The 19,878-nt window shown below is 33.5% G+C and overlaps 1 protein-coding gene across 1 annotated transcript in view; it reads left to right on the top strand.

The window, feature by feature from the left end:
- The first annotated feature begins 3,863 nt into the window (after positions 1-3,863).
- LOC108910583 (protein Wnt-5b-like) overlaps positions 3,864-19,878 on the top strand; it is a 192,538-nt gene continuing 176,523 nt past the window's right edge. Inside the window, exon 1 of the mRNA XM_018715234.1 lies at positions 3,864-3,985. Coding sequence (XP_018570750.1) covers positions 3,864-3,985 — 122 coding nt within the window. The remainder of the gene's footprint in view (positions 3,986-19,878) is intronic.

The raw sequence follows: 19,878 nt of genomic DNA, 5'->3' as shown, positions 1-19,878 counted from the left end.
ACATTAAACAGGGTGAGTTGTATATTATTTTCTTTAATAACAAATTTCAAACGAAAATGATTAAATAGTAATTTTTATTTAATTAGGTATCTGCACAAAAATATTTCCTATTTAAAAAAATACTATTTTTTATGAAAGGAAGCATGTTATTGATATTGTTCAAAGTGACGTGTGTTGTCAATATGTAATCGTCAAAGTTTTAAAAATTATTGTTTGAATTTTGGTAGACATCATGTGAGAAAACTTTTTCAAAGGAAATGTCATTTGACCCAAATTGCCAAGGGATGGAGATAAAGATGAAAGCGTCATATTTGATGTCAAACAATGAAAAGTCCTAGTTTATATTTCTTTGGTTAGAAGATATTTAAAACTGATAAATTAAAAGATGATATAATCTGGAAAAAATATATAAAATAAATAATTAAAAAAAATTAACATTTTGCACACGAAGTATAGTACCTAGGTACATAAAGTTAGATATGTTAAAATTGAACGAAAAATTTTAAAATGTTATAATATATAAGGTTGTTCTATTTACAAAATCTAAATTAGGTAACGCCAAGGCCAACCTGAATACTCTGCATAACTGAAAATATTTTTGTTAGATTATCGGAATAGAAGAAATATTTATACTAGACATTTTTTGCTAAAATTAATAATAAGGCGCCTATGAAGTAATGGATTTTGGTACCTTATGCAGAGCTCGGGTTACCAGATCTATTTCATGACAGACCCTGAGATATGACTCGTTTTTATAATTGATGCCTAAAAAAAAGGAAATCTGGGAGACAAATTGTTGTTTTCGAAGAAATCGATGTCTAAAAAAAAAAAAGAAATATCTACTACAGAGATCAGGAATCAGGAAATGATTTTTTCCGCAACAAAGAAAACCCAGAGAAATTACATGTTAACCCGGAGCCCGGAGATGTACCATCAAAACCCGAAGACTCCGGGTCAAACCTGGAGATCTGCCAACCCTATATAGCAGAGCCTTCATAAACGTTGGTAGGATCAAATGAAAAACCTAAACCTCAGTGGAGTGGTGTAATTAAATAAAATTGTTTTTTAAAATTGATTGAAATGAGCTATCGATATTAAACTTACTACATAATAATTTAGTATACATACCTACTTCCGAAATATACTTTTTGTTTTTCCTCTTAAATGCTTTTAACTTTATTAAAAGGAGAAAACTATCAAAGTTCACTTGTTAATGAATAAATTGCAAATCTTTGCTATGAAAGCAAAATCAATATGATATGAACCTATAACAGTTTATTATTATTTTTATTTAAATATAGAGTAAATAAAACATAGACAATTTACTTTATATTATAAATAAAATAGCATTACAAAAAAGTTACATTAATTTAAAAACCATTGCTATGAAAGCAAAATCAATATGATGTGAACCTATAACAGTTTATTATTATTTTTATTTAAATATAGAGTAAAATAAACATAGACAATTTACTTTATATTATAAATAAAATAGCATTACAAAAAAGTTACATTAATTTAAAAACCATTGCTCTTCGCTGCAAATTCAAATTCATAAATTAGTAACCTATATTGCCATATTTGCGATAAAACATTACACATTATGTTCAAAACGATGTCCTTCACTAGCTACCCACTTTACTCTCTTGTGCATATTTTCATACACATTTTGTAGTTATTGTTCTGTTATATTCTTGACATCGCTACACAAACGCCTAGTCTTAAGGGATGTAAACCGGTTTCTACAAATGTGTGCGGATTTTCTGCACCCCAGGTTCTATAATTTTGGCTATATACGTAACCTGATATGTGAAACCATGCTTTGTCAGTAAAACGGCAAGTTCAACAAATTATTATTCATGTTTTCTATATATCGTCTTCCATAGTCTATGGGAAGTATTCCTTCACAACAATTGCTCTGTATGGGTGTAAATGCATTGTTTTTTAAAGCTTTATGACATATTCCAACTGAAAGCCCTAAAATGAAAATTGTAGGTTATTAAATATACTTCAATCTAATCTCAAATTCAAATAAAAATTTCATAGTTAAAATGTTTTAGAGGCAAACTAAATTCTAGAACTTAACAACAAAAATACCTGCTTGAGCAGACAGCTCTGATACGGACATTGTAGGACTTTGATTTATTCGTTGCTCATCGGCGTATGCGTAGCTACAATTTTTACTTTGGGTGGGCCTTTGCTGTAAGCTTCATGGGGCCTCTAAAAAAAACCTCCCCAATTTACCAAAACAGGGTGTCTTATAATTAGCTGCCAACCCTGAACAGGCCGATTCTATGATCAAAACTAAGTAAAAAAGTTCATATGAACATGGGTCCGGAAATGCTTCCTAAGGGCACAGGGACCCATTGAAGAGGGAGGAATGGAAATCATTTTTTTGCAATATCTCTCAATCGCGTTGTGATAAATGAATGAAATTTGGTATACACAGCTAAATTTTGATGAGCAATTTGATGGACTAATCCATTTATTTCCACAAGGTCCATTGGGGTGGGTACGGGGGGGCCCTTGGTACTTTGCGTGTGTAACTTTTTCATCTTTGACTTTTTAACAAATTGGACAGCAAATTCCGTTTTCCCGAACTGTTTTACGTTAAAAAGGTACTCTTGTTTCAAATCGTTATCTTTAACGGTTTCTGAGAAAATCGCTCTTGAATTAATCCCACTTTGGTCAATTTCATAGTAATTTAAACAAAAAAAATTTTTTTGTTTAAATTTAATCTAATTTTAATAAAAAAATAATAATAAAAAATTAAATTAAATAAAAATTAATCCTTTAAATGGAAAAGAGAGGAAAGGAAAATTATTATTATTATTTTTTGTTTAAATTACTATGAAATTGACCAAAGTGGGATTAATTCAAGAGCGATTTTCTCAGAAACCGTTAAAGATAACGATTTGAAACAAGAGTACCTTTTTAACGTAAAACAGTTCGGGAAAACGGAATTTGCTGTCCAATTTGTTAAAAAGTCAAAGATGAAAAAGTTACACACGCAAAGTACCAAGGGCCCCCCCGTACCCACCCCAATGGACCTTGTGGAAATAAATGGATTAGTCCATCAAATTGCTCATCAAAATTTAGCTGTGTATACCAAATTTCATTCATTTATCACAACGCGATTGAGAGATATTGCAAAAAAATGATTTCCATTCCTCCCTCTTCAATGGGTCCCTGTGCCCTTAGGAAGCATTTCCGGACCCATGTTCATATGAACTTTTTTACTTAGTTTTGATCATAGAATCGGCCTGTTCAGGGTTGGCAGCTAATTATGAGACACTCCGTATAAAATTTAGGTCCACGCAGTTGACAAAGATCTTTTGCTGGGGTGGGCACCGACTTCCTCCCCCTCCCCCTTTCTACATTTATTTCCATTACCCGTCTTATATACGATTTTATATTGAAACAAAAGAAACAATAAAACGATGGTAGCACGAAAATAAACACGGATGACGGACGCCACTGAAAAATGCACAAATGTCCATTCAGCGTCATCGGTCATAACGATTGCTTTACTTAACAGTAAGAAACCATTGTGTCTACACTCGAGATAATCCGATAATTGGTTGAATGAAATGTAGTAAAAAATTACACCAATCATGAGTCGGTAAAACGAAATGTTGCGTTTTAACGTAGTCTTGATCTTATCGTTTTAGTAATTTTTAATTTTACCAAAATTTAACTGCCAACGCGAAAATAATAAAATTATAAACTGGCCACGTGGCTTGTAATCATTTATGAAGGCTCTGCATATTTTACACTTATCCTTGTCTTATACTGCAACAATAATTATAGTTCGAAAGCAAAATGCAAGGAATTCACATGTTTTGTACTTTTTTTTCAGAAGCATGCAGAAGTTCAGGAGGAAATCTAGAGCGACGATGCGGTTTTTCTACTACGTCGTGCTCGGCATCTTCTCCATAAATTCAGCGGGAGCTGCCCGTAGGCCGCAAATAAACGGCACATGGATGTAAGTTATGTTTATTGCTCGTTTTAATGAAAGGCTTTAAGGATTAGTACACAACCGCCTAGGTTTCTCGGTATCGAGACAGATCCAAGCAGATAAGGCAATTCATTTAAAAAATTGCCTCCTTCTTGAACGATATCTTGAACTGTGGTAAATCTATCTTCATGGATGAGTAGATGTATTGTATACTGGTTATTCTGTCTCAGAATATACGGTGTGCAAGTTGACAACGGTTATAACTGTAAAATTAGTATTTTGTTCATTGTTATATAAAAATTGTAACAATTGCAGATCTACAATATTTCATGTTTTCAAATATATACACAATGTCCACGGTTACAGTGACTGAAAGAAAAAGCTTTTTAATTTAATATTTAATGGAAAAAAGCACAGTTGATAAATGGTTTTGCTTGTATTTAAAATGAAGTTGCCATGGAAAAAGAACATTTCATGTACGGGAAGTCTAAAAAATAAGAAAATGAAATAAGAGTAAACTACTGGTTAGAGTGCCCGTCGGCAAAACTTTTATTGATACATACTCTCTACAAACTTCTTATATAGCTTCATTAGGCCTGACACCTTTTTCCTCTGTGACTTTTTTCGATTTTGGGGCGTTTTCCCTCTAATTTTTCCGAAACCCGTCGTTTTGACGACATATGAAAAATTTATAGATACTGTTTTTTTTTAAATTTAATCATTTTTATTTAATATATTATTCATTCAGTTGCAAAGAAACATTCAATAATTGCTTCCGATTTTGAATTTCTTGAACTTCGCGCTTGATATGTACACACCTGTCTGCTTATTGCGCATTCTTATCAGCATGGAGAGTAGTAAAAGTCTCTCTATTCTCCATGGATGCCAGTTTACTGTAAGATGAACACGTGTGTCAAATTATTGTGTAAAAATGGAGTGTTTCGTATGCAAATCAAATAAAGGTGAAATAATAAAATTTACGCCGCATATATTAAATATAGGTGTAAATTTTATTGGAAAATTTCGGAAAAGCGCTTGATTCATAAGGCTTTAAGTAGTATGCAAACAAGTTTTCAGCTCAATCCTAGAAAAATTGACGTAAAAAAATTGATTAAAAATTTTTTGATCCTAGCAATCCTTAAGAAACAAACTATTAAATTTTCAGATGCTGATTATGGATATCTTGATTCCGGAACTGAGGAAGAAGATAATTACGACAGTGATGATACAGATGAGGAAAGTACGAATGACTATGAAAGCGATGACGAAAATTAAGCAAAATTAATTTTTTATTTTGATTTTATATTTTTTTTTTATTTTCAAAATTTTCGAAATTTTTCCTATAAAATCATTTATATTATTTAATAAAATACTTGATATTCATTTATTACTTACCTAATTAATGTAGTTTTTATTTATAGTACCGTAAAAAGGCTGAATAACAATTATTGAAGTAATAATTATTGCAAACTAGAATTAGGACTGTCACTGCAAAAAAATTTATTTTTTTCGTCAGACTCTAGTTACGCCCCCAATATATTTGTCAAAGATGTGGACCACATATTAAGTACTGCTTTTCTACACATAATTTTTCAATGTCTGACGGTTATTAATAAATATTTTGTAGACATGAAATCGACAACTTTGACGCGTCAAATTGGAAAATCGGAAAATAATTCTCATCAGACAATATGAAAAGTTGTTTTTGCAGTTCTTAAAGATAGGATCTTGAGAAAATCAGCTGGTTATTAATACATTTTTTATAGTAGTTTTTCTGACATGTTCGAGGTTGCAGACATTTTGAACGGCTCATACCTATTGTCAGAGAATTTTATTTTCACGTTTCATTTGAAGTTCTACTCAATTTAAAAAAAAAACAGTATCTATAAATTTTTCATATGTCGTCAAAGCGACGTGTTTCGGAAAAATTAGAGGGAAAACGCCCCAATATCGAAAAAAGTCACAGAGGAAAAAGGTGTCAGGCCTAATGAAGCTATATAAGAAGTTTGGAGAGAGTATGTATCAATAAAAGTTTGGCCGACGGGCACTCTAACCATACCCTTATTTTTACTCATTCGATAAGATGTTACTAGGAAAAGTTGTTCGGAATTAAAAGTTACAAAAGAATTTTCATTTGTGAATCTGTGAATCTGTTCGTCTGCCCTACAAGTAAAAGTCCTTCATAATGACTTACTTATGGCATGGTTCATACCGGCCGATCCAGCAATTGGGAAATATGTCCTGTAACGAGGTCCTATCAGTAGCAGAATGCGTCGGACAATGCTCTTGCTGAAAATGAAAAGAATTTTGATAGGCCAGTGGTAAATTTACCAATTCATTAGTGAAACACGTTTGAAGTACCTATATTTAGGTGGTTGTTCCCGTTGCATGTATCTTCAAAGAAGTACAAAGTCTGTTCAGAAAATAACCGAACTTTATTTTTTTAAATTTTATTATCAATTTTGTACAATATTTGTCCTTATTTCTTTCAAAATACTCCACTCCCCTATCCACACACTTTCCCAACCGTGTTTCCATTTTGTGAAGCAGTCCTAGATAGCTTCATTTGAAATGACCTTTAAAGTCTGTAACGAATTTGATTTGATGCCATCAATGGCCAGGAAATGTCATACTTTCAGCACTGATTTTAATTCCGAAAATATATAAGAAAAAATCGCAAGGAGTCAGGTCTGGCAAGGAGGTTGAGGGCGGACAGTAATCTGATTTTTGGCACAAAATTGACGAATTAACAAAGCTGAGTGTGCGGGCGCATTATCATGATTATCCCGCCACAACTCTGGTCCCTTTTTGTGTTTTTTTTTTCACGTAACCGTTATAAAACGTCTTGATAATACATACGGTTTAATATGTCATCTTGAAACAAGAATTCAAAATGCACAATTCTATTAAAGTCGAACAAACACTGAGCATCACTTTGACGTTGGATCGAGACTGACGTGCTTTCTTGGGGCATGAGATCCTTTGCTAATCTATTATGATGATTGAACTTTCGTTTCAATGTAGTAGCCGCAAATCCAGCTTTCGTCTCCCGTTTGAATAAATGTTTTATCGCCATTGGATTGTTCAAGAAGTTGCCGACAAATGTCCACACGATTTTCTTTCTGTTGTTCAGTCATCTGACAAGAAACAAATTTTGCCTACAACTCGATGCATGTTCAATTTTTCAGTCTAAATTTCATGGCATGACACAATTGGGATGCTAATTGTTACAATTTCTCTAACAGTCAATCGGCGATTTGCATGCACCAGATCTTTGAACACGGGAGTCATCAGTTGATGTCGAAGGCCTTCCTGGTCTAAGATCATCTTCAATTGACTGACGATGACTTTTAAATTATGCGTACGACGAAAACTAATTGAGATATCAACAATCCAAGAACATCTGGTTATAGAGGAGGTTATGCGCAACGTAATGCTGCTAACCGCATTTCACTAAATATCTCCATTAGCGCGTAATTCTTAATATCAATGGCTTTCTACCAGAGTATTGCAAACATCATAACCTAAGATTTGCAGGAATTACCATAATTTCTATTCATGTTAGTCTTAATCTGTAGATTTGTCCTGAGGTTGTTTTTAGGCTTTTATTAGGGCACTAAATTCAAAAATATTAAGGATTTTCTCCTGAAAGTAAGATTTTATGTTGTTTATAGCCTATAGCCTAACAATACTTTGTCTGGATTAAATTTTGTACAAAAGATAACGTAGATAAGTCGTCGACTTACGATACACTGTAAGAAAAATTTGACTTATTTAAAATATAAGCTGTAATTATTACACTCGTCTATACAGGGTGTGGCGTGTATAATCTATTAAAATTAAACTACAGCTTCCTAAGGATATTTGTAATAGAAAAGTCTTATACGAAAAAGTTCTATTTTTGCGTTTTTTTTTTCGTAAATTAAAGTTCAATTATGGATCAAAATATTTTCTCTAGAACGGTCCTGTCCGTGTGCTGTACGATGAGTTACGTGTTACGTGCTGTAAACCAGCAGCGTAAACAAATCGTCGTTGAAAGATAGAAAGATACTTCTTAATTTTTGGGGAATTTTTCAATGCAAAAGTACTAGCTAAAAAAAATAGATATTTAAAAAAAAAACTGATGTTTTCTTATTATAATAATTAATAATAATTATTATCTTAATGCATTGTTGTTACTGCAAGAGTTCGCAAACAAAACCACATCCGTAAGCATCTGCAGTTGCCAACTGCGTGTACTAAACAAACTCCATTAAAATATGGAACAAAATGAGATAAAACTTACCATTTCTAGACAAAATGTTGAAACTGATCCCCATTAGTGCGGACACAGGCATGGCACCAACGCATCCAATTTTGACGAATATTTTCCCAAATTCCAGGTATTCCCCTAATTGTGTCAGCAGTTTCAAGTATGCCGTTTCGCAATTCTTCCACCGTAGGAATTGGAGCATTGTAAACCAATGACTTCAAGTGACTCCAAAGATAAAAGTCCATTGGAGTTAGATCGGGTGACCGATGTGGCCACGGCACAGGACCAAAGCGTCCAATCCATCGCTAAGGAAACATTTCATACAGAAGTGTCGTTACTTCTCGAGTACTGTGTGGAGGAGCCCCATCTTGAAGATAAAACATGCGTGGCCGAACTTGTAATGCCACATCGTCCAATAATTCAGGCAACAGGTTCTCCAAAAAGTCAGCATATGTTAGTCCATTTAGTCGTCCTTCAAAGAAATAGGGACCCACAAATACATCGCCTATTATGCCAGCCCAAACATTTACCGAGAACCGATGTTGAAAATGAGTTTCCCTAATCGCGTGAGGATTTTCATCGGCCCATATGTGAATATTATGGAAATTCACTTCATCACGGGTAAATGTCGCCTCATTTGTTACACAAACATAAGCAGGAAAGTATACTTGATTGGCACATTGCCGTAAAAACCATCTGCAAAAAACGTTTTCGTTGATCACAATCCGGGGGTAAAATCAGTTGAACTGGTTGCAGATGATAGGGGTGCAATAGCTGGCGCTTTAAGCTGCGATGTACGGTACGAGGTTCCAACTTGTGTGCGAGTCGTCGAGTACTAATTGTAGGGTCTTCGTCAAGATTTTCCAACACTGCATCTTCAACATTAAGGTACGCTTGCTGACCACGTCCTTCTCCTCGAGGAATAACACTGTATCTCGTAGCCGCTGAACGCACTGTAGGATTGTATTTGCACATGGGGGGTGACGTTGTAGCCATCGTTGTAGCCATCGTTGTAGCTCGGTACAAAATACAAAATCAGTTGACTTCACAAATTTTTTGACAATGTAACCTTCTTTTCACATATTTAGGCACCTTATTTAGAAGAAGACCGAAAATAGAGGAAGAAATCGAAGCCAGAATAATGTTAGGAAACAAAAGTCTAGCGGGGTTGCAGAGAATACTGAGAAACAAAAACGTTTCTACACAAACAAAGATAAGGCTGTACAAGACAGTGATAAGACCAGTAATTACATACGCCAGTGAAACGTGGACGTTGAATAAAGCAGAACAAACAAGATTGGAAGTATGGGAAAGGAAAATATTGAGGAAAATTTTTGGAGGGAAAAGAACAGAAGAAGGGTGGTTTCGAAGAACAAATAAGGAAATAAAAAGCTTATATAAGGAGGCAAGTATAGTAAGTGTGATAAAAGCACAAAGATTAAGATGGATGGGACATATTGAAAGAATGCCAGGGACAAGGATACCAAAAATGGTAGTAGAACGAACAATTGGCGGTAAGAAGAGGAGAGGAAGACCGAAAACAAGATGGAAATCTGAGGTGGAGAGAGACTTTCAACAACTGGGAATTGTCAGGCGGAAAGAAAAGGCAAAGGATAGAAACAACCTACTAGGTCCGCAGAGCTAGATTATATATATAACCTTCTTTTAGTATTACTAGTATTAGATTATACCGACTTAAATTATAAGGTTGCATCTCGGGTCGCATAAAAACATTTCCAAAGTTTTTAATACATAACACAGGGTCGGCCTTCATTTTCGTTGAATAAATGAACTTTAATTTACAAAAAAAAAAACGCGAATATAGAACTTTTTCGTATAAGAGTTTTCTATTACAAATATCATCAGGAAGCTGTAGTTCAATTTTTTATAGATTATACACGCCACACCTTGTAGTTAAAAATGTATGATTCTTATTGTTCATTGATTTTACTGTTTTAAATTACTTGATAATCTGCTAGAAAAACTAAATAAATTAAGTTCTTCAAATATCAATATTTTTAGTTCTTCTATAAGTACTGAATTGTCATTTTACTCAGTTATATTATTAGGTACGTTTAAAATTGAAATATCGTTTTCACCGACAAATACTAATGGTTAACGAAAACTTGTCTCACAGTTAATTTATTAGTGTTTTGTAAATAATCAAGTTGGTTTTATAGATCAGAATGATTGTTTTTTTTATTGTGTTATTTTATTGTATTGTGTTTTATATTTATTGTTGTGTTTGTGTATTGTGTGTAAATGAGCGTGGAAACATTGAATTATTCCTCTAGTAGGTTTGAAATAATTCATTTAGATAGTTTTCAATAGTTTGGGGACTAATACCGAACATTTTTTACATTTTCTTTATAAAACGAACTTACCAGTAGGTATTAAACTGTAACAAAATAACTTTTGATTTAACTGTTAACTCACGATCCATATCCGTACAATTTTCTCATGAACAATAAAATGTACTTATTCATTTTTCAGCAGTTAATGCCATCATTTTTCAGATCTCCTTGTACCTAACAAATTCCTCGAAATTCGATACAATCGCTTGCTCGATTAACGTAATAAATAGAGTTGAAAAATTAATAATGCCGATTATCTCGCCTGGCAGTAATAAAACTATGTAGGTACCTACCCATGATGTGATAGCCCGATCTCAGATACGGTAAGCACTTTGACTAACGGCTACCCATTTTTAAATGCCACCGCTCTTGGTCTACGTGCACCAGGATTTAAATAATCTATATATTATCTGAGTTATCTATACGTCCATTCTGGAATGGAGCATTAATAATGTTATAATCTGCTAATGTAGTAAATTCGGCATTGTTGGTTTTCAATTGTAATACGGTACAATCTAATTCGAAAAAGCTTTTTTCGACTCTCGACATGTAAATAATTCCAATTTTATAAAATTATCGTATAAAATTACTAGTTCATTTCAAATACCTGTAACATGTATGTAATAGTTCCAAATACTTCAATACTCAATACTCTTCAAAAAATAAGTAGTACGTCACGGTACTAAATTTGAAAAAAAAGAACACTCGCTTCGATGTGCTATCAATTTGCTCTTTCAACTTGCTCTTAAATATCAAAGTTTCTGAATAAATTGTACTTTTTAAGATCACAATCCACCAATAAAGAGAGTGATGAAAAATAGATGGTCATGAAGTTTGTTCTCATTGTTCGTATTATTCGCTAGTGTTTTATTAATTTGTGTATATGTTACCGGCCAAACCCGATTTTAGGACGAACTAGTTTCTCCTAGACCAAATCAGTTCATCCTTTATGCGATAGGAAAAACCGGTACAGACTAGGCTAAACTGGTCCGTCCTATGGCCGATAGGCGAAACTAGTTTAACCTAGGCTGAACTGGTTGAGCCTAATATAAATAAGTATACTTCAGGATAAACTAGTTTTGCCTAGTCTATTGTAATAGGGAATAATAAAACACCAGAACTAATAAAATCATGATGCATTTATTAATTAAATAACATCAATTTTACTTATTTTTGCAGGGTGTACTCTGATGACATTTGGAATTGCAGAGCACCTGTTTTTTCTTGCAATTGCACCTGTTTGCCAAACATTTCTTTACGCAGCTGTACCTTACAAAACCTAGCCCTGATCCAACCGAATGTTTAGTGGCTGCAGTCCTCAGAGATATTTCAATATCTTGGTTAACATCGCCCACCTCTAAAAATTTCTGAATGCAAATGTCGAATTCAGTTCTGAAAAAAAAACAAGTCAAAAGTAATATAAACTTATCAGAAAAAATTAACAATCTAGTGAGTAAAAAATACTTGTAAAGTACCTGCAATATAATTTTTGCAATACACCATGTTTGGTGCCAACTTTGTAAAGGCCCTCATCATTTCTCTGAAGAATTACTCCAATGATGTTTCTGAGGTCACCTCTGCCTTTGTCTACGTCTGGTATTGGTATAGTAATATTGTCTCACATGTAGGCAGGTGGATGGGATTTGTCCGAAGAGGCTTTCATTTTTTTGCTTGCTTTTCAAGATTTTCTGCCGCCGCTTTTCTAGCTTCTTGAATGTTCTGTGTGTCAATTTCCATAACACCACCATCACCATCTTCACTCTGGTTACAATTCGAATCATCTTCGATAACTTTTCTAAGGTCGTCCTCATCCTGAATGTCATTTATTATTTCTTGCGGCAACGATGAAGTCGAAAGCCCTACTCTAAGCTCAATCCCAAATAAGGCCTTGTAAGGCGATTGTTTTATACCTGAGTGGAAGGCGCGGTTTTTCATGAACTGGACATATCTTAAGCCCTCCGACCATTTCATTGAATCGTTGTCCTTCAACCAAGAACTTATCATGTTCTCTATATCTTGATTAGCACGTTCAACGGAACCCTGACTTTGACTGTGCCTTGGTTTTCCATGCACAATTTTAAGTTCTGGCCAAAGAGAAGCGAGCTCACTAATCACATTATTAACAAATTCTCTACCATTGTCAGATTGGAGAATGCACGGCGCTCCTATAGTTAAAAATATATCATTCAGGTTGTAGGTCACTTCTGCTGCTCTCTTAGATGTTAACGCACGCAGAAGAACAAATTTTGTTAAATGGTCCTGGTAAACCATAATAAATTTAAATTGTTCATCTGGTTGTGTCTGAAAATCGATCAAATCCACTTGACATCTGCTATTCATTTCAGAGTGAAGAATAGGCTTTGAAACTAATCCCCTCTTCTTTTTTGTCTTCTTTTGTTGACACACATCACACATTGATAAATAGAGGCTTATCATCTCTTTTCTGATATTAGCATATTTTTTTGATGTCTCGGCTATCATCCTGTCACGTCCGCCGTGTCCAACCGCCCCATGAGCTGCATCAATCACATCATAAAGCTCATCAGCCTGTAGATAGTATTTTATATTCCCTTCCCCCCGCGCTATAAGTTTTGTCACATCTCCAATTTTTAGCACACCAAACCGTTTCAGTCGTCTTTGTTGTAATGGTGTCCTTTTTGCCGACTTTTCAGCGTCTTCCACTTGTTCAACCAGTTCCGAATATTTATCTGATGACAACACATTATAATGAGAAGACTTTTTAATTTCATTTCCAAAATTTCTGTTAAAAATTTTTCTCTCCACTGTTTTTAATCGACTTGTCTACTAGATGTAGAAGGCTCATCCATGATAACACAAAATAAAACCGTATAATGTTATATTCTTTTACTAATATTTATAACAATAACACGTAACAACTAACACGTCCTCAATTCAAAGCAGAATGAGCGTTTAAAATCAACAAGCGGGGGGCAAGTGAAGATGCGGCGGGCGCGCAGGGCGTGAGAAATACGATCGGGAGATTTCCCGCATGCACAGGTGTCGATACGTACTCGCTTAAACATTTTTGACTAGGCAAAATTAGAATAGATTAGGCCAAACCTGTTTATCCTGAAGTGTACTTATTTATATTAGGCTCAACCAGTCCAGCCTAGTCTGTACCGGTTTTTCCTATCGCATAAAGGATGAACTGGTTTGGCCTAGGAGAAACTAATTTGTCCTAAAATCGGGTTTGGCCGGTAACATATACAAGTAATTATTCATAACTTTTTTACCCCTTGAACACTGTTGCTATTTTGCGCCGCATAATATTGTTGACACGAAAAATTTACGTACCAAAATGCAAGTTAAAATATGAAAATATTTTAGTCTTATTTGAATAAAAGGCAGATTAGGTAATATAATTGGGTATGATTTTTAGTACTTAATACCCGCACAATACTGTTACCACGCCGAACTTACGTACAAATACTTACACACGTGTTGAGCTTAATAAAACAATGCAGTACGACCAAGCGCACACGTGAAATTAAACTGATTCACCATAGAGATGATAGGTGCGTTTTGTTGGAGTGATCCCGGATTTATTGGATTCTTTAGAATGATATTTATCAATAAAACGTTTCGAATCAAATCTGACATTTGATGCCGAATGTCAACGGGCCAATGCTACCTGCTACCTGTACCTTTGCAATATGAACAGGTGTATTTTGTTAAACTTAAAGTCCTTAAGCACCCTGAAAAGTAAATCACAAAACAAATAATGGTGACAGTTACACCTAAATAACCTCACAAATTTGGTCTCCCCACCAGTAATTTTGTCTTAAACTACAGAAGCAAAAGTTGCAACCGGATTCAAAATATTCTTGCAATAAAACGCCCATTCTGCATAATTCATTTCCGGAATCAATCCAACAAAACGCATCTATCAGGCATCTGTCAAATGTCAGATTTGATTCAAATCGTTTTATTGATAAATGTCATTCTAAACAAATCGCAACTGATAAGTACACTTTAGAGAGAGAGCACTGCTGGCTGCTAGAGTGGGGGGGCTGGTATGGTTTTAGCGAGGCAGTATTTGAAATTATAATAATTGAAATTGAAATTGAAAAATTTAAAAAAAAAACAAAAAATACCTGAGTCACGTCGATGTTCTTTTCAAGGAGGGCCCGTGACGGCATAAGTTTTGGTGTCTTGGAAGCTACCTCTTAGGCAGGGGTGTAAAATACCCTTAAACTTTAAACGGCACTCTATGTTGAGTGACACCTCATTTTAAAACTTTTTCAATTCTGCTCACGACGACATACGACTTTTTAAATTTTGGTTTGGATATGACAATAAAAATCATCACTTAAAGAATAACACAAAATATCAATGAATGAAAGAATGTTATTTTATTAAATGTTCAAATTGGTTACTTACTTACTTACTTACTTACTTACTTACTTACTTACCCCTGAAGTTTGATCATTTAAAACTAAAACATATTTTATTTACGTGTGCAATCTTGAAGTAAATACTTTTTTGGCAATGTTAACTTAATTGCTGCAAATTGTTCTTCAGGTAGGTCAGTTTTTTTTCAGAAGCAGTAATTTGAGTTTCAGTTGAGGAAAACATAACAAAAAATCAAATGTTTGGTTCTTGCCATTGGTTCGTGTATTTTCGGTATGCTATACAATTTTAGTAATACTATTAGTACAGAAAATATACAGAGTGATTTTTTCCGGTGCGCCACAAGAAAAGGGAATTTTCCCAATACCTTTCTGGAATATTGGAACTTTGACTCTGATTCAATGGTATATACTCTACATAAAAAATAAGTTCACTCCCAATTCTGTGTACCATGGACAGCAAATTTGTCTAGTTATTCTTTATTTTTTATTTTTTTTTCTTCCGTTATTATTATAGACAGTTATATTTTTAATTTAGTCTAAATTCAAAGCGTGCAAATTATCTAACTGAACAAAGAGTTGAACTGGAGTCGTGGATAATCTATTATCGTTCGAAGCCCTAACGAGGTATCAGCTTATTATGGACTGTCAAGAAAAGTGGGCAAAATCTACTATCTTACTATTACCGCCTTAAACCTGGATTATTTACTTTAGTAATTTCCATATAACTGAGTCGCTTTAATACTCGCAGCATTGTGACGTTTTAGTGTTAAATATTTCATGAGTTTGTAATGAGGCTTTAAAAGATGTTTCTCTTTCTAATTTGTGATGAAATAGGTACAGGTATTACCGCTGCGTAAAAATGTGAATAATCTAGTGATGTGTTTCTTCGAACACCGTCCTTTCACAATGTTTGTCTAGATAATGTTAAATTTACTCTGTTACTGTACACAAATTCTGTCTCGAACATGAGATGTTTGATATCGCACATACTTTACTTGACTTATATGAGTGGTATACAAAGTGATATATTGAAAATTTCAATCGATGGATAAATGCATGATATTTTAAAAATAAAAAATATTTAAAGTATCATGGTAAATATCATCAAATATATGTTTTAAATAAGCCAAAATATGATTAACAAAGATTAAAATTCCACTAATTGAACTGAAGAACTGCTATTTGATACCATTCGCAATTATTTGCACTTAACATGGTTACTATTGCATTTTATTTCAGATTAATTATTTTCCAAATTAGCCAGCGATAAAAATTAGGACTAGAAAATTTGCATAAGCGAAAATGTTATTTGATATATTTTTTTCTTTTTATTGATGGAATAGATGCTAGTCATCATGACTAACCATCTCTGATTATGATACTAAGCAGTTTCTAGATACACTTGGTTGGTTTTAATAGTATACTTGTCACGAATTTCATGAGACTTCCGTCAGTGTTAAGCAAACAGAAAAAAACGACGAATTCTTGATATTTCATGGTTAATATTGTGTCAATGATCTAAACACGAGCGGATTGAGATTTGATGAGAAAGCATTTCTTTTTTTCATACTTTAACCGCTACATAGTACAGTGTATCTTCGAAAGGTTGCGAAATCTCGAAACTAGAGATACTAGAGATCAAAATATGTAGATTGAGCCAAATATATCTTAGTCCAAAAATTATAATAATATTATAGTATCAATGTTATTTACAAATTTTTCTTTATTTCTAGATTTTTTTAGATTTAAGATAAAATTGGGTACATGTGGGTTTTCTAATATCCGCCCTTAATTTTGGTCAGTCCTTTACAGGGTATCCCGACGCTGGACAAGCTAGTGTATCCTCAAAAAACCACGAGAATTAGTCGCAGCGCATACACACTTGGGAACTAAGGTACGCGTTGTTGTCAAGTTTCATAGTTTAAGGTGGGAAATTTTATTATAAAACAAATCGCACACAACCCTCCGTGAAGTACTACAGGTTACATTTATTGAGCGGGTATTCGCCAAGAGCTCCCCTCATCCTCCATAAACGAAAATTTAATTATTTTTAAGTAAGCGAAACATAAAACCAATACCTAACAACAAGTTATTTAACGTAAACCTCAAACATTAATACTTAACACAGCCACACAAAAAAATCGATTATCGGGGTCAGAAGTTAGACCATGTTTATTATTTTTGGGTCGCTGAATCCGAATCCGAGGTCCATTTAATCCCATCAGCTCGGGATTTTTATAACCTCAAAAAGAAAAGCGATATTCTGAACAATTAAACCATAATAACCCTAAGACTCAAGCTTCCAACGCTAAATCCAATGAACTAAATCCCATAAACATTTAACTCAATGATGTTCCAATCTGAATCCAAACCCCATAACCAATAGAATAAATCATAGGGAATCTGTATTATTGCAAAACATCACATAGCTCCTCAGATATGTGAGACCTCACGCCTTGAAAACCCAAGTATTCAAACTCAAAACCCATAGTCCTATAACCCATAACCCCATAACCTCATTACGCCATGGCGAAAACCAAGGGAATAAATCATAGGCAATATGTATTGTTGCAAAACATAACATAGTTGAGGATTCATTGAAAACCGAGGTACTCAAAAAATTCACATAATCCTATAACCTCATAACCCCATCATTTCGTAACTTCATAACCCCATAACTAATAAATCATAGATAATCTGCATTATGACTAAACGTTAACGTGGTTGAGAATTTCTTAAAAACCTATGCAAACCTCAAAATCCCCATGACTATAACTTCATAGATTCATAGCCCCACGATTCTTGTATCTCCTTCACCAAAGAACCGAGTATTATAGTCGATCTAGATTTTTTGGTAGGACCGTCGGCATTAGCATTACCCGATGTCTACCACGAGGTGGTTGCGTGATCGGATTTCGTACATCATATAGCTCTCATGGAATGTTTATGGAATTTGGTTGCTTGAGTCTTAAGGTTATATGGTTTAATTGTTCAGAACATCGGTTTTTTGAGGTTGACAAAAATCCTGAGCTGATCGGGTTAAACGAACTTCGGAATCGGATTCAGAGACCCAAAAAACGTATAATTAACATAGTCTGACCTTTGTGCCCGAAAGTCGATTTTTTTGTGTGGCTGTGTAATTAATGATAAATAAAATACACCAAATTAAGTAAATCTGTTTATTCGCCTGATTTTTACAGTATATGCTCAAAATTTCTTCCATTGCTGCCCGTATATGCCTCACTACGTCGTCATTACGCTTTACCTTACATTATTAAGGTGCATGTTTTTATTCTCTACTTAGTGATCGGGATATTCCATCTAATATCGGCTTCTTGCAGCAACATCGTTTTCTCCTGACAAAAAGTAGGCTCTAACAATATCAATTCTTTCTTGACCTACAGGCATTTTGTAGGAACATACAGAAACTTGAAAATGCACTGTACCATCACTAAACACGGAAATACACCTTTTAAAGACTACACTACTCAAGAACACTTCACTAAATATTAATTTAAACTTTACTACAAATTTAAACTGAAATAAAAATACAAAATACGAATTCTAATTCGATTCCAATAAAAATTAACACATTTAACAAAAAGTTGTAAAATTGTCATATTACAAAAAACTCCGATAAACCGATAAACTGAAGACTAAAATAAATGTAACAAAATGAAGCGATGGCGACTTATTCGGCCAATCTCGTTTCTCCAAATTAAACTTGACAGTTTGTTTTTTACCTTTTTACCATCCCTTGTCATATCAGGTGTAAAGTAAACTAGCATATTCCAATCGTATAAAAATGATCAAGCACGTACTACTGCGAAACTATTGATCACGTGTTCATGTAGAACCGGCTTTCAGTCGTATTCCGTTTTCTTTTTGTGCCTATCATGAATGGTCTAATTTTGTTGCTGTTTTATTTGTTTTGGATTAATTTAAGACGTATTACATTTATTCAGCTGCCGAAGTGGCTTAATAAGCAAAAAGAGTAAAAGCATACTACATTTCAATTAGAATTTTACAAAAATGCGCCGTTGTCTACTTTATGTAGTGCGTAATATAGCTCAGTTAACCTAAGTCTATGTCAGAGGTCACCGACACTGGGTTTCACGAATTAAAAAAAATATTTCATATCAATCAGATTAGTATTATGTATTTTTTATTAAGTGCCGTTTTTAAAACACCAAATAATAATAATTATTTTAAAACATAAATTAGTTTTACTTATAATTAGTAACGTATTAGTATTTAATAGGTAAATAATGCCGAAAATTTAAATAAAAAAATTTATGAAGACATACAATCGAAATAATTTTTAATAAATTATTTTCCATTGTAGTTTAGTAAAAAGATAAGAGTTAGCAATGCTGATAAGGGTGCTGAGTTTGAAATAAAATAAGAAAAACTTTTTATTTTCAAACTTTACAAGTACTCGTACAATAATACCTATATAGGATTTATTTATTATTTTTTTTTCGTGAATTTGTTTATATAGATAGAATGCATAAAATAGTTTCTCCATCTGTGAGTAATGTTTCATAAAAAAAAAATCTTAAAAAAAGCAGCTGCTCCATTTTTTTGAAAAAAATTTAAAACTGCAATTAATAGAAATTAATAAAACCTCCTTTCATAAACTGAATTTAAATCGGCTTTGCAGCAGATACAATAGACAAATTATACATAAAATTATTTCGATTTTTGTAAAAATAGTAAAAATACAATAATTGTAATATAAATGTTAATTGTAGAAACAGTCCAAAATTTGGATGGGTTAATTCAACACCAAACGAAAAATTTCTGGCGGCATATAATCAGTAGAATATAAGATGCTTAGAAAATTAGAAACATTTTCTTTAATTAGGTAAAGTTCTAATAATTGAGTTGGAAATGGAAATGTTCTGTTTTTCTTTTTTTTTTTTTTTTTTGGGAAGTTTT

Source organism: Anoplophora glabripennis, unplaced genomic scaffold (assembly GCF_000390285.2).
Source record: "Anoplophora glabripennis isolate ALB-LARVAE unplaced genomic scaffold, Agla_2.0 scaffold540, whole genome shotgun sequence".
NCBI classification, from domain to species: Eukaryota; Metazoa; Arthropoda; class Insecta; order Coleoptera; family Cerambycidae; genus Anoplophora; species Anoplophora glabripennis.
This window is presented reverse-complemented; position numbering and strand designations above follow the sequence as displayed.